This window comes from Zonotrichia leucophrys, chromosome 1 (genome assembly GCF_028769735.1).
Source record: "Zonotrichia leucophrys gambelii isolate GWCS_2022_RI chromosome 1, RI_Zleu_2.0, whole genome shotgun sequence".
NCBI lineage: Eukaryota > Metazoa > Chordata > Aves > Passeriformes > Passerellidae > Zonotrichia > Zonotrichia leucophrys.
The window spans coordinates 39696612-39724498 of record NC_088169.1 but is presented as its reverse complement, the minus strand read 5'-3'; the positions used below and the strand labels follow the sequence as shown (position 1 = coordinate 39724498).

At 38.6% G+C, this 27887-nt stretch overlaps 1 protein-coding gene across 3 annotated transcripts in view; it reads left to right on the top strand.

The window, feature by feature from the left end:
* Positions 1 to 27887, top strand: part of PCCA (propionyl-CoA carboxylase subunit alpha) — a 299270-nt gene that overhangs the window by 187903 nt on the left and 83480 nt on the right. For all 3 annotated transcript variants that reach the window (XM_064712168.1, XM_064712163.1, XM_064712177.1), the window contains one exon: positions 4985 to 5087. In XM_064712168.1, coding sequence (XP_064568238.1) covers positions 4985 to 5087 — 103 coding nt within the window. The remainder of the gene's footprint in view (positions 1 to 4984; positions 5088 to 27887) is intronic.

The window sequence follows — 27887 nt, the reverse complement described above, 5'->3', positions numbered from 1 at the left end:
TACACTTCTGTTTAGAATTCTTTTAATCTATCCATTCCCTGCTTTTATATTCATCTGATAGTTGAAGGTTCTCTGAAGGGTATTTTTTTGCGTATGAACTTATTAACTAAAAATGCTTTAAAATGTGGGATTTACTTCCCTTTTTGTTTTTTAATTTTTAAATTTTTTGGTGGTTTGGGTTTTTTTTTAGGGTTTTTTTTCATAGCAAGATAGGCTCTTGTTTGAGTTGTTGAATTTCTATTTGCCTTTCTTGATTTTTTTTTTTTGGAGGGGTGGGGGGAGGGCAGGGAAAATAAGAAACAATTTATATGGTAGATCTAAAGTTTCATTAAAATTGCTTATGCCCTGTCCCAGGCATTTTAAGTGGGCCATCTGTCTAAACATCTCTGCATTTTTTTCTGATCATTTCCTCGACTTATTCATGAGCCATGGGAGGGCTCCTTTGTAGTCTCCATGTAGCTGGTTCAGTCTACCCCCACTGAATACATCTATGTGCTTGCATAACATATCTTTTCACAGTGCTGGAAATTCTCTGAACTTGGTTCAGATGAATGGCCCACTTTCTGAAGGTCTTTTTTTCTCCCTTTGCAAGATTTGTATGCAGAAACTGACCTTGGTGGCTACAGAATCCAGCACATTATTCTTGATCATTTTACAGGCCACCTGCTGTGAAAGTTATGATGAAGGATTTCTTAATGATTCTTTGACCATTAACATTGTTTTAAGTCAATATTTCACTTTTATTTAACTGGTGAATAGGTAATTGCACAATTGAAAAACAGCTTTATGGAGTGTCATATAATGTGGTTTTCAAACGCTTGTAATCTTTCAAACGGGAGGGTTTGTTATGATAGTTTGGGATTTCTCTGTTTACATAAAGTATTATGCAGCAAAAATATCAAGTGAAGAGGAATTTGTGTTTTCCACCTCAACATTAGAAGACATATTTTGAATTGGAAGAATAAAAATCTATACTCAATTTTCTGATCCTTTAGGAGCTGGTGACATCCTAACTCATTTACATCATCAGTGATAGTAGGGAGAGGGAAGTTTATTTGCCCCAAACTGCACAAAATGGTAGTTTTTATTGAGTTCCTTCTATCTGATCGATTGGTGACAATCAAAATGGCCAGGGCAGAGTTTTTACAAGATTTGCTTTTGTGAGTGTCTATTTTTTTCATTACTTATTTTTGACTAGAATAGATAATAGTTTAATTAATGTGTTCCATGAGCACAGTAAGTATGTGTCGACCCAAAATTTTTAGCAGTTGTCTGCTTTCCTCACTGAAAACATGCAATGAAACCAGGAGCTTTGGTTGCTGTGTTATTTTCAAGTGTCTTCCTCTCCCACATATGGCATTTGGGGGTAAAAGGGACATAATACGTTTCTACACACACATCATCTCTAGCTAAACAAGTAGCAGTAGAGCTTGAAAATGAATAACTAAGCAGGCAAACAGTGCTGTTTTTATTGTTGTGTTGCTTACATGTTTTTGTAATTGGTGCTTTGGAGTAAAGCCTTTATGACTTAAAGCCAGGCCATCAGTCTTCAGCTGTGTTCCTATGCTTGTGATGCTTCCCCTTAGAAGGCAATTTGGAGTGGAGAGGTTCAGAACTGCCCATTTTAGTGTGGAAGGAGTTTATAACCCCCTTGTCCACCCATCTCCTGTTGTGGCTGTCATGCTGCCTTTGCTCTCTGTCCCTTTGTGTGCAATGCTCCTGGCAAGGATCAGCAGCTCACAGTTCTCCATGGCCCTGCTCCCCATCCACCTGGTACTCATCTTGCTGTGAAACTTGTGTTTCTTCCTGCAGCCAGTGATCTCTATAGGCAAATGAAGTCATTTTATTGGATGATGTGTCATTTGCCTAAACTGGGAGCGGAAAGGGAGGGCATGTTGAACCCTAGGAAAGACATACTGTGTGTACTCTGAATCTAGGGTTGGAAGGGAAGTGCCTTATGTTTTCTTTATGGTTTTTATGATGGCAAAAATGACAGTATTTTTATTTTCAGTGAGATTATCCTTTTTTTCTGTGAATACAGTATGCTGGATTTCAGCCCATTATGTAGAATTTAAAAAGTTCTGAATTTTGAGAGTAGCCAAAAGTTTGGTAGTTTTCTGTGAACTAGTGTGAAATATATTCAGAGTTCAGATGCTTTCTTTGGGAGGACTTTAAAGTCTTCTCAGCTAAGGGAGCAACCTTGGCCAAGAACAAATATAATTTCCCATGCACTCGGATGTCTCGGATTTAAAAAACCCCAAACATCACAAAACAACAGAAAATCCCACAATAGATCTTGTTTCCTAAAGCCTGGTAGAAACGTCTGCATTTCTAAAGTAGTTCATGGATGTGAGCAACTTCGTTTTCATATTTAACAAACTTAGACTTTGATCCTTATTTTTGGACTTCGTAATCCTTATTTATATGAACATTCCCTACCCACAAATCCTATCAAAATGGAGTCAACTACAAGATAATTTCTTTGAAAGGAATTTGGTTTAATGAAGATGTAGGATTGTCATGAGCTCACATAAGTATATGTCCTAGCTAGTGTCAGTTATAGTTAAAAAAACCACAGGCAAAGCTGATTAGGAAAGCTGAAAAATGTCCCTGTGCAAAGGGATCTAGCAATTCCAGGAGGGAAGTACAACTTGCTGTATATTTGTTGCAGCTCTGGACCTTGCCCTCCTGGCCAATGGTGTTGCAGAGAGAGGAATTATGTGGCTGTTTGAAACCCAGGCAAAGCAATGATGATAGTCATGCCTTTCAAGAGGCATGCATCCTGTTTGGAGATACACTTGACAAAGCTCAGCAAGACAGGACTGAACAAAAATAATCCCTGCTGGAGAACAAGACTGTCTTTCCTTTGATGGCCAGCAGCCAGATTCATGAGGTCACTTCCAGTCAAATGCAATATGAAGCAGGGCTGTGCCAGCAAGGCTGTAAGGAATCTCATGTCACCAGTGAAGCAGATCTACTGAGCTGAGTTTGTGATGTGATCCTGGTTCTAATGTAAGAAATATGAAGTAGCTATAAACCACTAAATCCTGTTGGTTGTTGCAGTGGAGTGTCATGGAGAACTTAACCAGGTGCTGTCTGTATTCTTCCTTACTGGTGCTCTGATACCAGGAAGTGCAATGAAAATATCTCTCAGCTTGCTGCCTGCTACCTGTGCAGGAAATTCCTCTTCCTCTTCTTCAGGAACTCCTGTGTCTGTCACATTTCCTATCAGCCAGTCTAAATGTTTGGTGACATACAGGAATTCCAATATGAGTTGCTGAGAAATGATATTGCTCCCAATAAACCATAAATAATTCCTTAGATTTATTGTTTTCACAATTGCCACTATATTAAATCTGACAAGTGATGCTTGGCATCGTTAGCACGGGAACAGCTTATTTTCAATATCTGTCTTGTGAACTTTTAGGGTAGTGGTAGAGGTAAGATAATTGGTGAAATTTCATGTAGGCCTTACTTGGCTTGCATCTAGAAGTAACTAAGGATTAGTATGCATGTATTTGTGTCTGATATATTTAGTATTTTCATTTCCCCTTTTCAGGCACATAGCAAGGCACAAGTTTTGAAAGCTACTTGCCTCATTAAGTACTTGAACTTGTGCTTTCTTAAGTTCCAAGTATCTAAAAACCTAAAGTTCTTAAAAAAATTGTGGAAATCCTTGGCAAGCATTTCAGCATGGCAAACGTGTTATCCTTGGCTTGGACAGATACTTGCTCCTCCTGTGGCCTCTAGAGGCCTCACAGGTGCTTCTCCCTGTTGATTCCACAGGAAACCTGAGCATTCCCTATGGGGACATGTGGTTCGCTGGTCACCTGAATCCTCTGGAGGATCCATGTGGCATAATGTGTTCACAGGTTTTAAGACTGCAGGATGCTATAAAAGGTGTAATAAGTGCTATAATGTGCGATAGATTGTTGTGGCAGAAATGATCCTTAAAAGAGATGTAAAGGTGATAAAATTATTATCCCTACAAATTTCTTACAGTAAAATCTAAATATGTAAGAGTCAATGTGGAAGAAAAGATATACCAAAATGTGGTTTTGTTTTAATAGAGTTTAAACCACACCTTCCTGTCTTCCCTTTAGGCCATGTGGTGCATGCTCTTGGTAATATATGGTACCCACTCATTAGAAAAGTTGTAGTGTACTTTTGGACACCAGTTCTTATGGCAAAGTGGGAGAGACTCAAGAAGTTAGAATGAGGAAATGGAGAATGAATATACATTTAAATAAAATAACTGAAAATTGCATGTTTCACTCTGAATTTTGAAGAATGGAGGCTCAGTTCTCATTCCTTTGCTGCCAGGTGTGTGCTTTTTTAAGTTGAAAAGATTCAGGTTTCCTGTGTTACTTGATAAATGGTGCAGCCACAAAATGCTGCAGGAATCGGTATAATCCTCCATGTGGGCTGTGATGATACATCATTATTTTTTCAGTATGCTTGAAGGGCTCTGTGGATGAGTACTTAAAAATGTGTATTAGTTATAAAATTACTTGTATTACTTGTTTGGCTGAATCTTTTGTCTGTAATTGGCTTTTAATTAAGGTTTACTGAGAATGTGATTAAAGAAATAATAATTATATTTTGCCCTTGAAAAGACTGCTCCAGTTATCACTGTTGCTATTCTCCTACCAACCCACTTTCTCATCTGCTTTTCATCCTGTTTGAGCTAATTCTGCAGCAAGTGCTGGCTGCATTCAAGGGCCTCCTCTAACTTTATCAGCATACCCAGTGTGTCAAGGCAAATCTAGAAAGAAAGTAAGAGTGTATTTTCTTCTTATATGCTGTTTGACAGAAAAGATGTATTTAGTATATATTTTTTTCAAGTGTGCTCTCCAACTGTGTCTATAGATTAATGATATTTTATATCCTTCAGGACCATCCTATGAGGAAAGTGCTTCTGGTTAACTTGGGAGAAGCATGAAATCTCTGTTAAAATTTTTTCTTCTGTCTGTTTCTTTTTTAGAATTCCTATTGCTAAATCAAAGAGAAGTAGCTGGGAGCTCTCTGTGCATCTAGGAGATGGAATTTACCCAGTTGCAGTTTCAAAGCATGGCTCATCGTTTTTTGTAAGTTCTGCTCATTTCCTAAGAAATTCAGTGCATTGAGTCCATATATATATTATCCTTGATGCCTGCTAAAATTCTCTTTTTGTTGACTAAGGATAGATGTGTGGTTTGTCTTTAGTAGGCATTGCTGTTAATTACCAAACAGGACCCTGACAGTTAAATAGTGCAGAGTTGAAAAGATTCAGATAGTGTACTAAGATTTTTCTCAGGGCTCGTGCCTGTGGAACATTTTCGTATATATTTGTTTATTAAATTAGTTTCTGAATTATTCTGTTTAGTGTCTTGTTTGGAAGTAGCATCTTATAATGGAGCATATACTCCATTATAAATATATGAGAGCAAGAAAACAAATGCAATGTTGACAAAAATTGCATTACCTTAAGTTAGTGTTTAGAGAAACAAATCAAAGATCCAAGCCAATAGAATAAGCAATCATCCTGGAATAACATTATTCAGCACTCTGTGCTAGAACTGTATGTGGTCATAGTAAAATGCTAGTGTTTCAGGATGTGCTTATTCACTTCAGATGAATGTGTATAAACTTTTGTTTTTTAGAAATGTTCTAAGGTAATTGCTTAAGCACTTAATGTTGTCAGCATGAAAGGCAGAAGGACAGACCATGACAGTAGAAGAACAGTAATGCTGGGTTTGGTAATTCAGCTGCTCAACAGAATGAAGGCAAGACACAAGCTGGTTGAAGTATTAAGAAGATAAATTTATAAGGAGAACTGCTGTTTATGTCTGTTAATGGTGATTCCACAACGAAAATGAGATTTTTATTTTTTTTAAATAGGCAGTTGACTTGTATAGTATTTGTTGACTCTTAGGCAAAAGGTTTCAAAAGAGCCTTAATAAGGCAGATTTTCTTAGAATGGCAGTAACACACCCTACTTCTTGAATTGCTGTTTCAGAAGCCAAGGCCAAGCCTTCGTGCAGTTTTTAAAATCTACATAATAGTCCTAACAGGCATCCTGTGAGCCTGGATGCAGCCCATTCAAAGAACAGAACACCTCTGTCAGATTTCAGCTCAGTTTAGAGTTGGGCTGGCACTGGCTTGTGGGACAGAGATAGCCCTTCCCAGGAGCAGTCATTGCCCTCAGCCTTTCCTCCTTTTTGTTGCAGCACAAGAGCTGCCTGCTGCTGTGGGGATAGCCTGCTAGTTGCTGTGAGTGTTGCATAGGCCCTGGTTGCTGTGAGCTCAGAGATCTAATTCCCATGGTTAGACTTCTCTAAACCAGGGAGCTGGTTAGCACAGCCAGTTACACAAGCATACATCTGCCTATGCATACATTTTTAGAGATTTGCTTGAGTCCAAGCCTGTCCCTCACTTTCAATGGAGCTGCTAACAGTTGTGATGTCTTGCAACGGTATGAGAATTACAGCTAGTATAAACCAGTTTGACAAGGTGTATGTGATGTCTGATTTCTGATCGTTTGGTTTGTTATTCAAACAATAAGAAATGTGAAAGTTCCTTCTCATGCCTTTGTGTCCCTGCAGTGAGTTACTGCTTTTACCTTCTACTGCTAGGCAGGGAGGCAGGAGCATCGCTCAGTGTCAGAGAGTGGGTACCTAAGCACTAGGGAAAAATTAGGAGTGCCAGGTTAGGACCAGCTGTGGGCCTAAAAGCCTGGGTCAGAGGGATTTATGACAATTGCTTTTGCATTTTGTTTCCACCTTAACCATGTCTATATACTTGGGGAGGTGTAATTCCTTATTTGTGTCTGGAAAATACCTGGTGAAATAAATCATATCAGGTGGATTTCAGGAGAAGTTTGTTTCACTTAAACCATATACCTATGAAGATATAAAAGTGTATTAAAATTTATGTATTAAAATACCTATAAAGTGTATTAAAAATTACACCTGAGCTTAGTCATGTAAAAAGCGGGGAAACTCTTTTTTAATAGCAGGGTTGTTTAGATTTAAACTTATTTTTATTGTTACTGGATAAAGAGCAGAGGACATGTTATTCTTCATCACTAATTTTCTTTTTCCTGGTGTTCTCCTGTGATTGTGGTGCAGATAAGAGTTTATAGTAAATACAGCACTGTCAAAAATCTGAATTGTTATTCAAAACCTTACAATGGAAAACCAACTGCCTTAAAACTTCAAAGAAGAGTCAAGATTAGGAATGAGAAATCTTGTTTCTGATCAGGAGGTGTAACATACCATCAGGAAAAAAAAGGGGAAATTCAATACTTGTTTTATTAACTTTGCTGTCAGAAACACAAGCCTCACTTTTTGAACTTCTGCATTTAGTTTTTTGCTATTGAGTTGGTGTGACAGAGGCTCCTGCCTTTGTGGGTTGTGTCCCCTCGTGGTTTGTGACAAAGATAGCTGAACCTGTAGTGCAGTTGGGTAGCCCAGTGGGAGGGCCACCTTCGCATTCCCCTTCAGAAGTTTACTCGGCTGCAAACCGTGCTTTGCGCAGCGGCGTTCGCATCCTGAGTTACTCTGTTTACCACGGGGACCCTTCCAGCAGTGCCTCTATTCTGTCCCTGTGGCTGTGCTGCTGTCCCAGCTCCCAGGTCGGGGTGCGCTCCCGGCTGTGCCGCGCTCCCTGCAGCGGCTCCGAGCGCATCGCTGCGCAGCTCTTTGGGCTATGGGTCAGCTCTCGTCAGCTCCCTTTGGCTGGAGATTCCTGATGAATTCTGCAGTGCTAACTGCTCTTCGCTGCTCTTTATTTTTCAGAATTTTGAGTTTTGAAACCATCTGTTTTTAACTACTTTGTTTGTAACAGAGGTCCTTGATGGGGGCTGGCATTAGGCCACTTCAGCTGCCTTGCTTCCCAAAACGGAAGGATTTAAGGATGAGTGGTCCACAAGTGTGAGCGATGCTCTTTGCCTGAAGCGCTGCAAACAAAAATATTAATTTTTATGATTGCAGTAGAGGTTGAAAACTTCTGAGAATCCTAATTTGATATATTTTGGGGCAAGAAGTAACTTGGTTTTTATTCTGAAGCCAGCAACATATATACTAGTACTTAAGTTTATATAAAACTATTGTACTAGAATTTTCAGTACCAGACAGTTGTTTCTGGTGATACCCTATCAACATAGCAAATGCTTTTGCAATTAAAAGATTCCAGTGACCTGAATTGAGAAATAAAATTTAGCAGCTTTGGTGGGACCTGCTTGCTTGTGTACAAAGAACTTGACAACTAAATTGATGTAAATGTCATTTATTCTTTTTTTCTTTGTTCTATATATTAATTGCTAGAAGAATCTTTAAACTAACTGCTTGTCATGCATGCCACTTAGTTTTTCAGAGGACAGATGGTCAGATTCTTAGCTTTGATTAGTGTTCTTCTTAAGCTTAAATTTTTTTCTCTTGTCAATTGAATTAAAGATCTTGCAGTCAAGATTGCTTCTAAAATATAATTTGAAGAATTATTGTTTATTATAATTGTTACTCTCTTTACATGAGATAGTAACAAGCAATGCAAAACAGCAACAAGCAGCCCAGAAGCATCCCACCTTCAGACTCTGGAATATTTTGTTTACTTCAATTACAAACAGGAGTCTTTCTGTTCTTGCCATTTTCAGTTGCTACTCTGAGTATCAAATGTGTTTGCTTTATAATTTCATTGAGATTTGCTGTTGAAGGTTGGAGTCTGTTCTTCCTTTATAAAACTCGGCTGTTCTGCAGGGTATTGAAGAGTGGGAGAGACAAAATCAAATAGGAACCTACATATGTTGAGGAAACCTGGTTAGCTATGTGGTTTCCCTGCAGTGTATGAATATGGCCCTTCAAAACCAGATGTCAGCCACCAAGGATGGTCTAATTCCATGTGATGGTGGCATTGTTTATTCATAGGATGGTTTGAGTTGGAAGGGACCTTAAAGGTCATTTAGTTCTAACCCTCCTTCCAACCTAATTTTAGTTCAATGAGGAATTTGTGACTGTATTCTATGCAATAAACTTAATTCTTGAAAATATTTTTGCTATTATTCATTTTCTGATTATTTGCTACAGTGTAGGAATACTCTGTCTTGAGAATTCTTCATTGATGATTTGCATGTTTTCTCTGCAAGTACTTGTTATTCTCCTTTTTCATGTTTGAAAAACAGTCCTTCCTGTTAGGGTTCTTCATCTCTGTAGTAAATGCATACCTTCCCAGATTGCTTAGCCTCATCTTCTCCTCAGTTTAGTTGTCAAAGAATTTCCAGATGTTTTCAGTTATAAAGTAGCTTCTTATCATTGAAGTTGTTTATTTTTTATTTTTTTAAGCATAAGGTGTCATAGTTCAGAAGTTACTTTGGGCAAATGGAAATTCGATATATTTCCAGAGGGACCTGCATAGGTCAAATGCTGAATAAGAGGAATAGAGAAAGCTAAATTCCTTAATTTAGGTTGTTACTAGAATGCGCTACCATTTTCACAAAACATTGAATGACTTGCTAAATCCAAATTTAAGAAGAGAAATGTAGTACAGGTATGAAATATTGAGAAGAATTTTTGACGCTTGTTCAGTCCAGCTGGAAATAAATGTTTTAAATATTTTTGAGGAAAAAACCCCAGTGTTTTTCCCCTATCTTTTTCTTGAGAAGTAAAGAATTTATTAGATACCTGTGTGGGTGGAAAATCAGCCTGTGTACCTCTTAATGTTTTTAAGAGAAAACCTGTTGTGTAATGCCAGCATAAAAATAAAATCTAAAACATTACTGTCATCATTATTTGAATTTATCCTGTATGATCAATATAGAGTAGGTGCATGTCTATGTGAATGCTTTAGTTAGTGAATTCATGTTTATCTAGCTAAGCTTTGACTTCAAATTCAAATATAATAAGCATTTAATTTTGAGAACTTTGGTGTATTTATTTACTGTAAATTTCATGGCTGATGAGTAAGTTTATTTGAAAACTACTTCAGGAAATATTTTCATTGTGTTGTAAATTCATTTTTGGGGGGAGGAAAGAATACCACCCAAAAATCAAACAAAAGTATGCAAAGCATCAAGAAGAACAAGGAATAGTATAATGGAAAATCAGAGCAATGATACAGAAAGTTGCTGTAAGCAAGCTTTGTTCACATTTAATTCCTTAAACACAAATGTGCATGGAGTGGGATAGTAATGCAGTGCATATTAACTTCTGTCTTTCCAGTAGTCCATGTGGAAGAATAACATTGCCCATCTATCACTATAAAATTATTAACCCTGTTAAGAGAATCAATAAAATGCTATAATTATTATTACTAGTATTTCACATTTCTGGTATGCTTCAGGCACATACTAACTAATTGGTCACATGAGAGAAATATGAGTGCTGTATTAATAGGGATGAAAGCAAATACCTGTAGGAATTAAAACAGTAAGAGTGGCAGCCAGTTGTAATACAAATTAACATATATCCCTAGAAGCAGTAGAGGAAGACTTTTGGCTTAGACTAGTTCTAAGTATATATTGTTGCATGTTATATATTTGAAATAAACTGTATTGTTGTTCCCATGTCCAGCATTAGTTTGAATGAAAGGGAAGTGCATGTTTAATGGGTGGGGCAAGATCTATTAGATAATCCTTACAGCTGTAAGCACAGAACTTTCCCTGCCTTTTTGCACATGGTTTGCATTGTTGTAAACCTATATTGTTGTGTATCTCCTTTCAATCCCTTTGTTCAGAGATTGTGTATGATGTATTGTGTGCAATGTCCCTTCAATGCAGTATGCACAGTCTAGTGCTGTGGTGAGAGCAAAACCCCGATTTCCATTCGTGGAAAGCACTGGCTATAGTAGTCATGCTCCTGCTTGTTGATGGAGTCTCTGGCTTTACAGATCCTGCATTCCTTTTTCTGCAGTGACAGATTTACTGTAAGGGTAGAGGTTGCCCTGTGCTATCCTGGTGGAGTGGGGACAGGTGCTCCTGGGAGGCAAGCACTCTGCACTTGAATCTTTCAATCTGAGGAGAGCATTGATCCCTGAGTTTTGACTCTGTGGCAACTGCTTTAATTGCTACATTTCTGTGACTGCTGACAGAGTGGTTTTTTAATGAAAGTGGCCTTGGCCTCAGTATCTTGTGAACTCAGTGTTTCTGGTATGCATTTCCACTCTGCCTCATTGAATGTCTCAAAGTTTCAGTGCTGGGATCCTTTACATGAACTACAGGTAAATATTGAGTATACTCATATAAAATTTGTATGTACTTAGGTGTGCTTTAGTACTAAGCCAGAGGACAAGCAGAGTGTGTCTGGATTGTACAGGTTTTCACATACCATGCCAGTTTAGCACTAAGTATGTGATGGTAGATGTTTGCTTGTAAAGAGAGATTTTTGGCTTGGCCTTTTGTCTCCTATTAGTTTGTTCACACAGTACTCCATAATCAGGTAGAGAAAATACCTATAGGTTTGGGAATTAAATTTACTTGAGTAATCCCTTCACTGTGTGGCTTTAAATATGCTCTTCCCTCTGTGTCAGAGCAGTGTAATAGCTTGGTTATAGTAGTTTTTGGAGATTTCTAGTTGTGCTAAAAACTCACAATAGCATGGTCTGGTGCTGGTATGTAGCTGACAAGACATTTCTAAAAAGAAAATGCAATGAAAAGTCTGGAATGATAAAATGCAAAATGTTTTAAAAGCAGGCATGGTCTATTTGGATGTATATTTTCCTTGTGTTAGAATCAGACTTCACTGCTTTAAAGTATGTCTCTTAGTAGGCAGAAGAGGAATTAGGTTTTTACAATGATTAATTTTAAATTACCTGATGAAGAGTTTTACCCACACAAGTGGCTTCATAGCATGAATTGCTGTGGTATGAGAATAGAGACTATGTTCTTTCATGGGTAATGATCCAGTGGTTCCAGAAATTCCAGTGAGCAGTAAACTAAAATATAAATTGAAGCTCTGTAACAATACAGAACAATAACATACCATTTTCTTTCTTCAGAAAGTCATGTTTCTGGCACACAGCATTTAATGTATCCTGTCACCCTTCAGTCTTCCTGTGTTCTTTTGGTGTAAGACTGAAAACACCTTGAGGCGTAGGTGTTGCTTCAGTTTATTTTTGTGCCATGTGCACTTGACATCCTGCTGCACAATATTCATATAATGATTTTCTAATTTCTAAAAGCAGTGCTTACATGAACATTACTTGGATGCTTTTCTTTACAGTCATTTCTCATCCAACAAAACTGCAAAGAAAATACCCAACCAACTCCTTCCTGTGCCCAGAAACGCCTCCAACATCCCAACCTCTCTTCCCAAATTTTGTAGAATGAATAGATTAAAAAATGTTGTGAGCTCCTCCTGCTGGTTCAGCAGAAGCAATAGTTGCATTTAAAGAATGCTAATACAGTGTTAAGAGCCTGTCTTATTACCACAAAAGCCATAGTTAACTCTGCAGCTCGTGGATGCTGCTTCAGCTTTAATTCCATTCTCTGAGCAAATTTTAGCACATTTCATATTCAGTAAAAGACACTTTTTTTGGGTATCTCTTGATGCTTTGGCATAAGGAGGTACAAAATCGTTGCTGTTTTGAGTACCTTTCTTAGCTGTGAATTTCTTTGCTGCTTTTTTCCCCCTCTTTAATTTTTAAGTAAGCCAGACTATTAAAATTACTTAAATGTAGCTTTTATGGCTTATGAAAAATAGTGCTCCTGTCGTGGATAGATGTGCGTCAGCTGTGACTAAATGTTTTGATGTAGTCTTCTCAAAAGATAGACTAGAAGAGCTTTCCTTTGAAATATGTGAAGCAGTTTTAGACACAGCTTCTCAGATGGATCTAATTAGTCTTTCATACAGACTGGATGTCCGTTTGTTGCAGCTCAATTCTCATTTCATTCACCCATAACTAGAAACACCTCGCTTCAAACGTGTTTCTTCAAAGAAAGAAGGGTTTAGGGTTCCGTGTTTTACTGCTTTTTGATGTTGGTTTCCCTTTAACTGAGAAGACCTTATGTTTATACAACTGTTATTATTAAGAAAACATAGCTTTGTTCATGAGAGTTCATTCGGTATCCATGTTGGCTATTGGTGGCAGTCGGAGATCTGTGGAATAGATCTTGCTATACAAGACTAGTGGGACAGCTGTAGGGCTGGCTATTAAGCTTGTTGTAGCAAAGATTTGAATGCAAGCAGTACATTCTAATAAGACCATGGAATCTGGTTTGTGGGGAGATGAAAATGAAGATTAGAGTACAAATGTTTGGGCCCATCGATGGATAGCAGTCCTGTTTGTTATTTATACACAGTATAATGTCACCCAAGAGACACTGTGCTCTGTTCCCCATTTAGGATTTGTTTACATGGCTCAGTTCAGTGCAGCACAAAGGAGCCTCTGCTGACTAACCTAGTTTGGGCAGTGCTGCATTAATGCTGCTCTACTGCTCCTGGTTGGAGTAACTTGTTAAGAGCTGGCACATGTAACTCTGTGTAGCAGTGCGCTGTGCCTTGTTGTGACACTGCTACAATAAAGATTACAGTTAAAACTATAGTGGCAAGTGTCTGATCAGTGTTAAATAATCAGTGTGATACTTGGATACAGCTGTGGTTGATCTTTAAGGAAAATGAGTGGAAGGGAGGTGAGATGGCAGATGCTTTGCTTGTGTTTATCCTCCATGGGCTGCTCTGTGGTCATGGTGTCATTTAGTGGAGTTTTCAGGAACAGGCTGGTGGTGCTGGCTTAGCTTCTCTGCTTTCCAGAAGCGTAGCTGAGCTGGTTTTGCCACTGGACATTGCTACTTGCCTCTTATCTTCCCTGTGAGAGGAAGGGCAGTCCAGCCTCAGATGGGTGACACCTAGGACACGTTGATAAGAGATGGAGCAGGCTGGTGGAACTGGCTGGTCTGCAGGGCTGTCACTTGGGTCCCTGTTAGTTGTGCACATCAGTAACTCCACCACACTTCTGTATTTGCTGGCGACCACTTACTGCATTACCTCTTCCTGCCCTGTGCCTTGCCCAGTCATTTCCTGGATTTGGCTCTCACCATGTCACTCTCCTTTTTCTCAGTCCATGGAGGCTTCACATTCCCCATTTGTCCTGCTAGAAAGCAGGACTGGGTCTGCTGTGTATTCACTCACAGGTTGGCCAGTCCAGCTGTTGGGTGACAACCAAATTGCTCGTCTGTCCAAGAGCTGAATGGAAGCACTCATTCTGTCCACTGTGCATTTTCATTTTCATAAAACTTAAAGGGATTTTAGTATGTCTGGTTAACACTGACCAGTCAGTGGGTTCAGAAGTTGAGTGTGTGCTGGGAATTTTGAGGAGGGACATGCAGATAAACTGTGCATTTTGTTAGCTTCTTTTTCCTTTTGAGATCAGGCTAATGGTAGTGTTAGTGAAAGGGTTAACAGAGAAAACAAGGCTGTTTGGAATGCAGGAGGAGGGAAATTATTTTAAATTATTAACAACAAGTTGCATCTCTGTCTGTGGCTTATCAAGAATAGAAAAAGGAATCAGATTTAAGTAGTCATAATCTATTGCCAATATTTTCTCTTCTGGAGAAAAATCTACATATCTCAAGGACATACAAGAAATTTAAATCAATTGGAAACCAAAATAGACCTATAGCTCTATAATTCTAGAATTATTTCAGGTCATGTTGTATGCACCAGTGTGGTGGATTGCCCTTGGCTAAACACCAAATATTCACCAAGCTGCCCTATCTCCTCTCCTCTTCAGGACAGGGCAGAGAGAATAAGATGGAGAACAACTCATAGGTTGAGATAAGGCTGTTAGGTAAAAAAAAGTGAAAAGTTGCACACACACAAACAAAGGAAAAGCCAAAAGTGTTATTCTCTGCTTTCCATCAGCAACTGGTATCTGGCTACTTCCTGAGAAGAATCCATTCCTAAAAGGTGATCACACATTCAAAAGCTGTACTTTCTGCCTGTTAACATATTTTTCCTTACTGCTACTAACATGTAATTTTTCAAATCCTGCCTCTTTTGAGTATGCTCTAGTTTCATTCTTCAGATTAGTCCTCGTTTCCATTCCTCAGTTGTCTTCCCTGCTCATTGTCTGGCTAGTCTGAGTCTCCCCTTTGGACTTCCACATCAATTAGCAATTAGTCTTGATTCTCTTCTGTAGAACCCGCTCCTATGTAGCTATGCCCTGCTCCATGGGCCTACAGGCTTTTTCATCCATGTATTGGTCCTTATTTTAGAGGGCTTCAATGTTGGTTTTGCTTATTTTTTCTACCATACAGTCTGTTTGGTAGTTCTATTTCTAGTATCACTCTCTCACTCTTTAGGTAGTTCTCTCTTTACCCTCATCCTGTACTTCTAGCTCCTTCTTCCCGAACAATCAGTGCATATTTCCCTTGCTTCCATTCTCTGAGATAGGTTTCATGTGTTTGTTACCACTTCCATTTCTTTCCTCTATTTTTAGTCTTCTTGCTCAGTGAGTTTCCCCCTGCCTCCTTACTTGTTCCAAATTTTCCCCTCCATCTTTTCTGCACCTACCTCCCAGACACATCTGATCTTTGTCCCAGCTTGCTTTCTCCAGTTATGGGGCCCTCAGTGTCCAGTTTTATTGTGTGGGCGTTGTTTATGCTGCTGCTTCTTCCTTTGCTGCTCAGCCCTAGCAGCTGATAGTCGTAGCAGTTTTATGCTTGACCTGGTATTCTACAACCCAAACTCATAATTTCAGTGGGAATCCGTATTCTTCCCCAGGCTAATATATGTTAAATGCAAGGAAGAATCTTTTAGACCTGTGGCTGTGAAGTGTAGTGACCTACAGATATAAATAGGATTTGCCTTTTTGAAATGCTTAGAACTTGCCCAAAATTATGCAGGTTGTAGGAGAATGGTAGAGGTGCATTCCAACTGTTTCGCTTTCCAGGCAGATTTTCAAGCCTCTGTTCTAAATCATAAAGATATTTCAGCCTTGCATAGAAAAGTCAATAGAATTTAGTAATTTGGCCAAAAATGTACTCTTGTTCTGTGTCAGAAATAGCTGCATATTTCTCTCTGAAATTTCTCCTCTCTGAAAGCACTCCTGAATGACTGTTCAGCCTAAATAGAGTCCATCTGAGTTATAAGAAACTAAAGGTGCGGTGTGATAATGGATAGCTTTGGTACTAAGGCTTTTCCCTTCCCTTCCCCCTTGTTCTGTAGCTGTGTCCCAGCCCCATGCCTTTTGGCAGGCTCTTCCTCTGCTTCTCCCATACTCCTGTCTTCATTCCAACCTTCTCTTTCTGTTGTGGCTGCCCTCTTGTTTCCACCACCTAACCTCTATCAGCTGTTTCCTTTATTGCTGTAATCGCTGTGTATTTTCACACAGTGACCTCTTTGTCACTGTTGGAGCAGCCCAGCTGTTTGATGGCAACAGACTAGTTTGCATGCATAGTTTATCCTGTTTTAATTTAATATTTTCTCCTAGCTGATAGAGGAGGAGGGAAATAACCATATACCCTTTATGTTAAGCCAAAATGGCAGCTTGATTTTGATGATGGTGAGGTTATGATACTGGTAATTTATAACAAACATAATTTTGAATAACTTAGCTTCTTTTGTAGTAGTTTTATCAGCTAAACTGTCAAAGGGAAGCTGCATTAGTGACAAATCATCATAAATAAAAAGACAGAATGGTTTGAATTGGAAAGGACCTTTAAAGATCTAGTTACACACAGACTCACCGGTGCCACGGGCAAGGACATCTTCCACTAGATTAGGTTGCTCAAAGCCTCATCCAGCCTGGCTTTGAACATTTCATATGCAACAAGCAGGAATGAAGACTGATTTTGTTGTCTAAAGTTAAACAGCGATAAATGAAGAGAAGGGTAGAGATAGATAGTATATCCAAATCTCAGAAAACTGGAAACCTGAGCTTCCTTTGTTTAACAGTTAAACAGACCGAGAGCAAAACCAGCCAGAATAAGGTAGCAGCAACTTCCAAGATTAAAAAGCAATAGATCCTCTACTTTACGCAGCTAATGGGTTTTTCCTCTCCTTGGCAAAGGAAAGCTTGCGGAAATAGATGAGTTAATAGAAGCAGAGGGGAAAAGCCAAGGGATGGTCATTGTCATTGTCAGTCACAATCAATCAGTCTGAACAGCCAAAGTCTGTGGTGAGATCAGGTTGTACTGGCCCCTTCTGTGGGCTGCATCTGCAATCCAAGGTGAACCATTGGTGACGTAGAATTGCTCGGGCTGACTGTGCAGACTACAAATCTTCATTACTTCTTTTATTGCAGCTTATATAATAAATCCCAATTCAAGAGAAGTGGGTTTGTTTTGTAAAAATATGCTTGAAAAAAAATGAAGTGCCATATGGCTGTAAGGATGAATGCTTTATGGGTATTACAGAGTGGGATCTTTTGAACCTGTTGAACAATTCACATTTCCCGACAGAAGCTGGTTCAATAGCTATGGGTGTGTCCCAGAAAATTCAGCATTAGTAATGCTTTCCAGAATAGGTGGGAAATTGTTTTGAAAATGGCAGTGGGAAGTATGTTCAATGTTGCACAAAACTGTTATTTTTCAGTCATTTGGGACTATTAATGTGCTTTACTAGATCTGCCTGGCTTTCTGTGGATATTCTTCAGATGGAATTTTTTAATGGTCTCCATTAGTTTATCATTTTAACAAGTGTACAGATAGCTGGAGTGATTAGCAGATGAAATGACTTCAGAGTATAAATTCTCATTTGGTCTTTGAGGTTATATTTCATCTCTGTTGTATGCCTTCCTAATTACAAGCATATTTCAATACTTACAGTTAGAATTTTAAAGATGTATTATTCAACTTCTCCAGATCAGAATTGAAAGCAACATAGGCTGACATGTTGTATTTTTTCTTCAAAATCTGATAATGTATTTTCTTTCTCATTTAAGCTTAATTATATTCTAAAAATATTAAAGCAATAATTGTTTTAAGCTGCATGGCAAAGTTCAGTGTATTTATCAATTAAACTATTGTTGGTTGGATTGTTTTGGTTTCTTTTTTTCTTTCCTTGTTTAAACAACACTGTGCTCTGTTACACTTTCAGTGGAACGAAGCAGTTAATCTCTGAACCTGCATCAGTGTGTGCTGTCATTGGTGGCAGCACTGAAGAAAGCTCAGTACAAATGTTGCAATTTTGTCTTGTCCTCAAGTAATGTCTGAAGACTAAATAAAAAGTACAGGAAACTGTTGGAATAATATGATTTACATACAGCTTTGTGACTTCAGATAATCTCAGAATACTCTTAACTGTGTTGGATCTTTTCCTTGTGAAGTAGTGTCATTAAAACCCAATCTGTGCTAAGCACGTAGAAGATTAATTAACATTGGGAAGAAAAGAGATGTGTCTGAGCCTTTCACCTGTAAGTTACCCTTTATCTCCAGCTGAGTTTGCCAGCCTTTAATGCTATTTGTCATCTTCCCCAACAGGTATCTTGATATTTTTTTCCATGGTACCTTTTATACTTTGAATGGCTTCTCTAATGCCAATACCATGTGTTAGAATATTATCCTCTCATGCTGGAGGCTTTAAATATTTTTTTTTGCTTACAAAACAAGATACATTACTTTAGCTGGTGTATACTCCCTTTTAGAAACAATTAATTTAAGGGAGCATTGAGAAAGGTAAAATGTCTATTCCCAGTTTAAGGACGTTGTATATACAGATTTGTATAAGGCCTGTCTGTTACCATGGTTTTTATATAACTGTTCTTTACAGGTGTTCTTTACAACAAGGGTGTTGCTCATTATTTTCTGCTAAATCAGACACACACAAGGATAGTTCTACACAGAGCTTTGGTGTGGTGTTCTGGTGCACACTCGTGGGTGGTCTTTACCTATGCATGGAGCCATCTTGGCTTCGGCTGTGGATTGTAAGGAATGAAATGGGTTATGTAGACAAGGACTCCTTTAATGAATGATGATCATTAGGGCAGGATGGACCTGTCTGGCTGCTCCTAAATGTGAAATAATTTAATTTTTTGTTAATGGTAAAGATATTATATGATTTGCAATAAAGGAATGGTGAGATCATTCTCTTTGTGCTTTTATTTTGCATTGATGCTTCTATTTTGATACATACATGAAAATTCACACTTTTATCTTTACATTTTTGGTATATTTATTTAAGTGCATACTTATATAAGTGTATACATCATATTTAATGATATTTTAGCACACTATTGAAAAAGCATAGCATTATTGAGATACTTTTTCATAGTATCTTAAATCTCTCAATCACAGGGAACTTATTTTTTTTTGTATGCCTTTATTTCTTTTTTCCCTGGTTGCACCTTGGCCTTCCTTAAGGAAATAGATTTTGTCTGAGCAATCTCTTGGGTTTAGCTAACCTTGAGCTTCAGTGCTTGTAGGAATCCTACCCTGAGCTGCATGCTGTCCTTTAACTTCTTATCATAAGCACAGTCTGCTTCTTCTCCTTGTTCCACTGTAAGGCATCTGTATTTAAAATAGTGTGGATAATCTCCATTTTTGATTACATGCATTCAAGGCTAAAAAGGTTGTGATTGCACTATGTCTTACTTTAAAAAAGTGATTTTTGCAAGTCTCAGGATGGGATAAGACATAACAATTTTTATTTTTCTGGGACTGAGGTTTTTGTTCTGTGAATTAAATGGTAATATGGTTTTATTAGATCATTCTGCATTACGCTGCATTACAGAGGAAATAGGGCTTTTAAATATGTGAGCTATTGGTAGTTTAGGTATCAGATCTAACACAATGAAATGGCATTTTAGGATCATGAAAAGTTCTAAAATTCTTGTATGAATCTTCGTGGTATGTGCAACTTTATAATCTTGTCAGTTTTAATGGAAATAGGTGATCAATGGTTTTCATTGCCTGAGAAAGTATTTAAATCTTCTTTTAACTGGTCATTAGTTGCTGGTGGGTAGAAGGATTCAATGATACCAAAGTGTCTCTTCACTGAGGGACTGCTGATTATCTGGCGCTGGTTGCTTCATGGATCATGTTTGTCTTACAGGAAAAGCCTGCCCAGAATTTCTCTCCACAGAAATGAACTGTTCTTTTTTCCCCTGCAAAGTGCTTCACTCTGGAAGGTCTTGCAGGAACTATGAATTCCATATGTAAAAGTACATAAAGTGTCTACTTTAGTTACAGTATACCTGAGTCACCATTCTTTTCAGTTCTGCTCAGATTCCTAAGTGACAATGGAAAAGTCAGTTATGAGATTTTAAATTACTTGTAGTGGGTGTACTTTGCTGTCTTGGTGCTAAGGATGAGATCCATCCTCATGACTGAAAGAGCTTGTGTTGTGGGTGCCTGTCCAGTGTTAGCATCCACGCATCTCTGTGTGTGTTTAGGCAAAGACCCTGTTGAGTGTAAAGAGCACGTCTCACTCGACACCCCAGACTCTGGTCTGGCCTGAGTCCAGCGAGCAGGAAGAAATATTCTGTCAGAGTGCGTGTAACTTGGAAACTTCTCCTTTTTCTCTTCCACCTTTGTTAGTAGTGAGTTTATTGCAGTTTTCTTTTTGTCATCGAGGGCTGAAACCATAGTGAATGTGTAACAAGAGCTGCCAGCTTTTTATGTTAGGGAGGCAGGCAGCCCTGTGAAGAGAATATGGTTTAAGCTGGTTCAGAAAGGCAGCTTTATCTGGCTTGGGTTGAAGGATACTACGCTATCGTTATCTAAGTCTCAGAAACTATTTTTGTGGAGAAGTAGGTGCTTAACATGATCAGCAACACATTGCAGCAAGCAGCACCTATGAAAATGGCACAGTCATAATTGCGAGAACAGGCAAGGGATACCTTTCCATGGAGAGAAATGTGACCATGAACTATTTACACCAGAAGCTGGCAAATGGATTTTGTACTGAGAAACTGAATTAAGGGAATGGTAACAGTGTTGTGACCTCATTCAGGCAAATCTTAAGCCTTAGGAAACTTAACAAGAGAGGAGGTGTTTTAAAGTTTCCAGGGGCAAGGAGGACTGGGAGACTCCACCACTGCAAGTGGTCATGTAACTGTCAAAGTTACTCTTGAAGCATTGACTGCCAAAATAAAAGTGTATTTTTAGGAAATTTGGAAGTAAAGATATGCTCTGAGTAGGAGCACTGTCTTCTATCTCTTAATTGTTGCAATTCTGTCAAGAACTTGTAAGACCTTCAAATATTTTCTCCTAAAACTGCCACTATGGTTTTGTGATTGCCTAAACTTAAAGGGAACCTGATATATCATACCTTATGTCCCATTAAGCACCTGTTGTTCCAAGTCTCAATTCAAGCATGTTTGGCTGCACCGGTCCTACAATGAATAAAATGTAGGTTTCATTTTTAGGGCTGTTATAAAGCAGGAATTACTGCAGAGGAAAAGAAAAAGTGTCAATAAATAGATGTGGAATTACACCTATTTGGAATCACATAAAAAGATTGATTAATTTCATAAAGTCCACATTTCCTTACATGTCAAAGTCACAGCAATGGGTAAAATAAAAGCACTTAAACCAGGGTTCCTATTGCTATGGCTCCATCTTGACATTCTCCTAATCCATGACTAGGTTAACTAGGTGAGCAAAGTACTTCCAATCTCTCTTTTCTGTCTAGTTGAGCTGCTTTATTCAGTATATCTCTGCTTCTGAAGATGTAAGGTTCCTTTCTATATAACATAATGGTAAGGAAGCTTTTGCAATTTTGAGCTTTATTAACTGAATTAATGCCTTCAGCAAGAGTACAGATACAGAATGTGTGCCTTTACTGAAAGTATATTTAATTTTTATCACTTTTATGACAGTTCTGCTGTCTTTTGTCTGGAAACAAAATGGGTGAATATAAAAAATTGGCACATAGTTGATATGAAATTTAATGCTAATGCATCTATATTGTGATTTTTTTTCTAAGTAGCAAGTAGTGTAATGGCTCGATACCTTGAAAGAATTGGAGAACTTGAAAAGAGAGATCCCTCCTTTGTTTTACATTATCTGGCTGTGCTGAGGAAAAATGTGTGAAAAGTTTTCATTGTGAGGTGGGTGGAATTCTTTCTATCAGAGAATATCAATGCCCAGGACCTCACTCTTAATGGGATCAAAGCTAATTCAACCTGAACAATTCTGAGACCATGGGTAGGAAGAGAGTAGATTTCTGCAAAAAGAGGTGCAAAGCTACAAAGTAATCAGACATTGCAGTTATTAACAAAGACCTGTAAACTTAATTCAGTAGCTAGCATTTTCTTGGACAGAAAGTTCACCAAGCTCCAGGTATTTTGAGAGAATCTTTTTGCTAGTTCTGAATATTAATTTTTCCCAATCCTACTTGCCATTTCTATCATTAGACATCACTTTTGTTGTGGTTATAACAAGGAAACTCCCCACAGTGAAGATCAATGCAGAGTCAGGTAATTACAGTTTATATCTATGTTAACAAGCTTTGATTATTTTGTAGTCAAATGGAGCTGTAATGCAACATAGAAGTCTTCCAAAACTTAAAAAAAAAATCTCATATTTTAAGCTATTTTTGTAGAAAATGTAGAGATCATTCATTGTAGGGAACAGGAGTTAGCAGTAAACCCAAATGATGGGTGCTCCAGCTCAGGGAGTCTGTTGTTGCAGAACGAACTTGTCTGAATTCAGTTTTCCTAGACTGATTATTCAGGAATGCACCAAAATTTTTTTGAGACTGCTGAGAAAATAAATACATAAAATATACCTGGTTTTCTTATTGTGTCATCTTTATGTAGTTATAAAAATTCAGTGTTAGAATTTTAGCACTTCATTACGTATTTAGGGCTTTGACAGCTGATCTTGTTGTTTGTTCTGGGTATTTTGACCTTTCCTAGACACTTCAGCTGTGAACTGTCAGAGGTGTCTGTGTGTGTCAGACTTCATAGCTGGCAGTCATGAGTATGATTCCTTTGAAAATTCGTATAGATAGGTAGACAAGTTTTGCTTCCTGTATCATTTTAAGAACAGAAAAATAGGTTTTTTTGTCAGCCTGTTGTCTGTGCTGAAGGACTTTTACTGTTATTTTTTCCTAAGTATCCCTGAGCTTACTGATTAAGTTATACACTCTACCATCTATTGGCTAGAGGGGCAACAGACATTGTTTAGGTTGACCCATTAAAGTTACTATTTCTTCAGTCCTTCAATGTGGGATCTCAGGATCTGAGTCCTGGGATGCCGGGCCCCCGAGACCACCCTTGGGGGGCCCGGGAGTCCTGGAATGTTGCCAGAAGTGTCTGGTGGCAGGACTTTGACCCTACACGGGAGACGACACCTGTATGAAGATAAGAGGACCTCACCGGGGTGAATGGCGAAGAGATTAGCTAATTAGAGGGTGAGACACAGGGTTTAGGATTTATGTACAGGGGGGTTTAGAGGAGTAAGATGGAGGAATTGGGGTGTGTCCTGTCCTCCTTCTTCTTCTTCTTCTCCTCCATCTTCTTTGGCCACGGTGGCATTTTTGGATTGGTTATTACTGAGAGTGCACCGAGTTATAAGAATAAATGGTATTGGGGAAAAATGATAAATATTGTACACGTAACAATGGGTATAAAGATACGTGGCGGTCCGGAGGACGGCACAGTGTGCTCATGGCTGACTGCTGAGCAGATCTCTGTTCGGCTGAAAGAACATCTTTTAGATAAACAATTAATAAACATAAAAACCGAAAGAAGAACTGAAGCCTCTTCTCGTCCTTCGATACGCGGGCTGCCCCAAGGCCACCCCGGGCCTTTCCAGGCCCCTCAAACAGCCGAGATAACCGGACACTTCACCAAAGCTTTACTATTAGGATGCCTGCAAAGCACTGAAACAGGGGTTAAGCAACAACCATGCTGTGGCCAATTTTATCTAAACAAATGGTGCCATTGCCAAGTCCTCATCAGGTAGACATGAAGTGTTCATTTTATAGAGAGAGCTGCTGTGTATGGCTAAGGTCAAAGGCTCTGTTTTCATGAAAATAACCCTTGCAGGTAAAAGAGAAGGAAGGAGACCTAAGCCCTGTGTTTTGGATATCTTTCCCTTTTAGGAGTATTTTTCAATTTCCCTTAAGGAAGGAGTGTTTGACTGTCCCTAGCCAGTAGTTGGGGTAGAAGGAGGATGGTGTAGCTTAGTTCTCTAAATTTGTCCAGTATTGCCTTAATTTTGGCTGACCATGTGATAATGAACATGACAAATTATTTGCTGTGCAAACCAAAGAACCAGTGTAGTACTTCTGTAGAATAAATCAGTTGTTCTAAAAGCACAAGTTGATCATAGATCTCTTCTGTATGCAGGTGGTATGTTGATCTTTCATTCCTGCGGAGGAGGGGGGGGTCTTCATCAAAATCCAGGATTAAGCTTCAGTATATCTGAATTTCCAGTATCATGCCTGTGCTGAAGCCCTGGAATCCCTCTCCCACCTATTTCTGCAGACAAAAAATGGCTTGGCTGTTCCTGCACAAGCCTCCTTTAGACTAGTAAACACTACCAGTGTTGAGTTCAGCATGAGAGCCAGCAGCCACTCACCCATCTGTCAGTTTTGTGTAAGGGGAGGTGATTAAAGCCTCCCCTTTTGTAGAAGCTTTACTGGTGCACTGAGGAATAGCAGATTCTTGAGGCCAGAGTCTAAATGGCTGAGGAGCAATGTGTTGCAGGACAGCCATGGGGCTGCGAGGCTGGAAGAAAGGGAGCCTTGGCCTGGCTTCTGCTTCTGGGACTGCTCAGAGGTTTTTGCCCAGTGACTGGTTTTTGACACAACTGAGTAAACACAAAGTTTAGCTTAGGTTTTGTGGTCTTGCAATAAGTACAGTTATTATATACTTGGTTGTTGCTATTGATCTATAAACATGAAACACTTGTTTTTTAAGAGTTGCCTCAAGTGCCATTTTTTACCCTTAAAAATTGAATATAACATATATGTAAAATATAACTTACGGTTTATATCCGCTAAAATCAGCTGTTCCACTTCTTGAAGTCTTTCCAGTTTTAAAAAGACCATCCTTTCTGTAGGGGAATGAATAATGTAGGTTAGCTTGTTTCTGTGGGCATTTATTACAGCCACACAGAACAGTTCCTGGAGAGGTTTTGCTATTTTTTATTTAGCAGCAGTGAAAAACGCAATTATTCTATTTACTTGGCTTGCCACTATGGCAAAGAGTAACTCTTTGGACTGTGAGGAGGAAATATTTGTTTTCTCTGGCTGCTCCTTGCATATGCTGCTCTGATTATGATTAAATATGAATATTTATTGATAAAATGGGGCATTTCTCAAGTTCAGTTAAATTGATTTTTTTAAATCCAAAATATAAGTGAAGACAACCCATCTTGTGTTTTGTGTAATGCTATTCATTATACAGAACTAATAGACAGTGTAGGGAATCAATAAAATATCACCATACATGTCAGATGAACATTAGGGCTGTAAATTCTTCATCAGGAAGAATCTGTAGGGGAAAAAAGGAAACAAAAAGCTAGATCAAAAGCGATGTGGGGAATTAATGTGGAGAAGATGAAAGGGAAGGAAACGAACAATAGGGTTGATGTAAGTGGAGGATTAGGTAAAGCAGAAGCAATCATTTTTTATGGAATAGATGAAAATAAATTGAGAATAATTGTTATGGGAGGTGCAAGTGGTGGCAAGTTGAAATTGACGTGTATTTAATGGCCTGATGAAAACTAGAGCTTGTTCATGAATTGTGCCTATGATTACTTTCCAAGTAGATTTCTAATACTTCTTGTGCTATTGAGTGTTGTTCTGTCTGTGGCATTCACACAAGCTTATTGGATTCTTTAGAAAATTAAAATACTGTCCTGGCATCATTCAGCGTTATTTAGCTCCAGGTAACAATTTTATTTAAAATATTTGAAGTCAGGCAAACCCTCCATACACATCTGCTGACTCTGTATACACAATGCTATGTTAACTGGCTTTGCTTAAAGGAATGTTTACAGACACAGTTCATTTACTTGGGTCTGCAACTTAACTCTGAAAGTTCCTAGAATACAGGATAAACTGAAATTATTATCAGGGCAAGATTTTGCCTGTTGGTAAGTACACTAAATGCTGTTAATAATGGCTTAGGAATAAGGAAAGCCTGTTTCCCAGAACTGTGCATTAGGCTGATGTATGGTTCTGTTATGAAGAGTACTTTGAGAGGACCTGGTGTTTCTGTGTTCCCTGGCTGTCCTCTGCTGTATCCCACTCCATGCAGAAGGTAAAGGAGCCGGATCCCTGGCTCTCAGATCTCATGGTCATCCCATTCTCTCACGGAGCAGCAGTAGTTCTGTAAACTCTGTGTCCTTGTGCTCAAGAAAGATCGCTGAGAAAAATCTGAAGGGACAGTGCCACCTTCTTTCTTGAGTCCTTTTCCCACAACTAGTAGGGAAGCCCTGAGTAAGGGGTGGAGGAGACATTTGTCCTTGAGGGAAATTTGTTTGTTCATTAGCTTAAAAGATTCTTCCTGGAGAAATGCTGTTTTTTTCCCCATAATTCTGCCATAGTACTCACATCAGTCAAGAGCTATGATGATTACACCTGTAGGACATTTTGTTATTCCTGACTGTCCTTTGCTTGCCAAAGTTCATCTATAAGTCAAAGCATTGGACATGGTGGTGCCGGAGGGAGGCAAGGGTGGTGTTGTGATATTATGTAGATCTGTCACGTATAATTTGGAGGCTCTTTCAACATTTTGCTGTTTTTCATAGCAGTGTATTCAAGCTCACTTCAATCCTTGTTGCTCTGTCTCTGCTGTTCTCGATTCCTCACCACCTTTTGAATAATGAGGCCTTGAATTATAGACATATGATGGTACCAAGCTCTTTACAGCCCTCTCCCTACCATTTATGATCTGTTTGATTTTTCTCATGTGTGAAGTTAGCTTTAAGATGATTTTCTCAGCAGAGCCTCTGTATAGACAGGGACTATGATTTCCCTGCTCTGAAATTGTGTCCCTTGCCTTTTTGACCTTGTTATAAAGTAGTTATTTTGTTGAATCCAAAATTAATTTTTTATTTACTGGTGTTTTCTTTTAGTGTTACTGAGCGTTTTCCCCATAGTTTGTAACTTGTTATTGGGATTTTTTTTTTAAATGTTGCTCAGCTTTTAAACACTTTTTGTTTTCTACTTATTTTTTTCATTTTGCCTGCAATTTGCCTGCTGTATTTCCTGCTGATGTACTTGCATATAACCTTTCAAGCTATTAAGAAATATTAGGAAGGTCTTTTTGATTTATTTCATTGACCATTTCCTAAATTTTCAATTTCCAGCTACATTGATACTCTGGATTTTAGATGCAGCCTTCTGAAGGCCTGGATCTCAAAGAATGCCTTGCACAGTTATAGTTTTTCTTATTTTTCTGGGTTAAAACTTGTATGGAGCAAAATCTTTAATGTTGTCTGTTCAGTCTCTGTGGTCCTTCCAACTATTTGCTGTTATAATGTCAAAGTTAAATCTTGTTTCTTAGCAAGAACGAATTTCATATTTTTTGAAATAAATTGAGATCAGCTGATTGCTCCCCCATATCCTGTTATTGAAGGTAAACTGCAATTGCTTCTACTCTGTATGGATATACTGTCCTTGTGTAGTATGAGGCGAGTGATTTGGACTGATTTATCCCCTTAAAAGCGGGGATGCCCCTGGCAAAGTTTAGTCAGAATCATTGCATTCCTTGCATTGAGCTCTTCTCCAGTCTTCTAAGAGAAGGAGGAATTTCTCTTATGGAGATTTTCTTGATTCTCTCATCCCTGAATGGAGCATCTCTGTGTTCTTGTGCAAGGACTGCTTTAAATGACTGGGATAGTGGAGTGTCCAAGAGTCCCCATCTCTTACACAGGACGTTTTCTGCAATGTTAGAGTGCTTCTGCAGTGTTAGAGCCCAGACAGATTTACTGGGCTTGGGAATTGGGCCCTCATTTAAAAGTGCTGGGAGAAAGGTGGGAAAGTGTTGTGACTTCTAGGATTTTAAATATGAAAGTG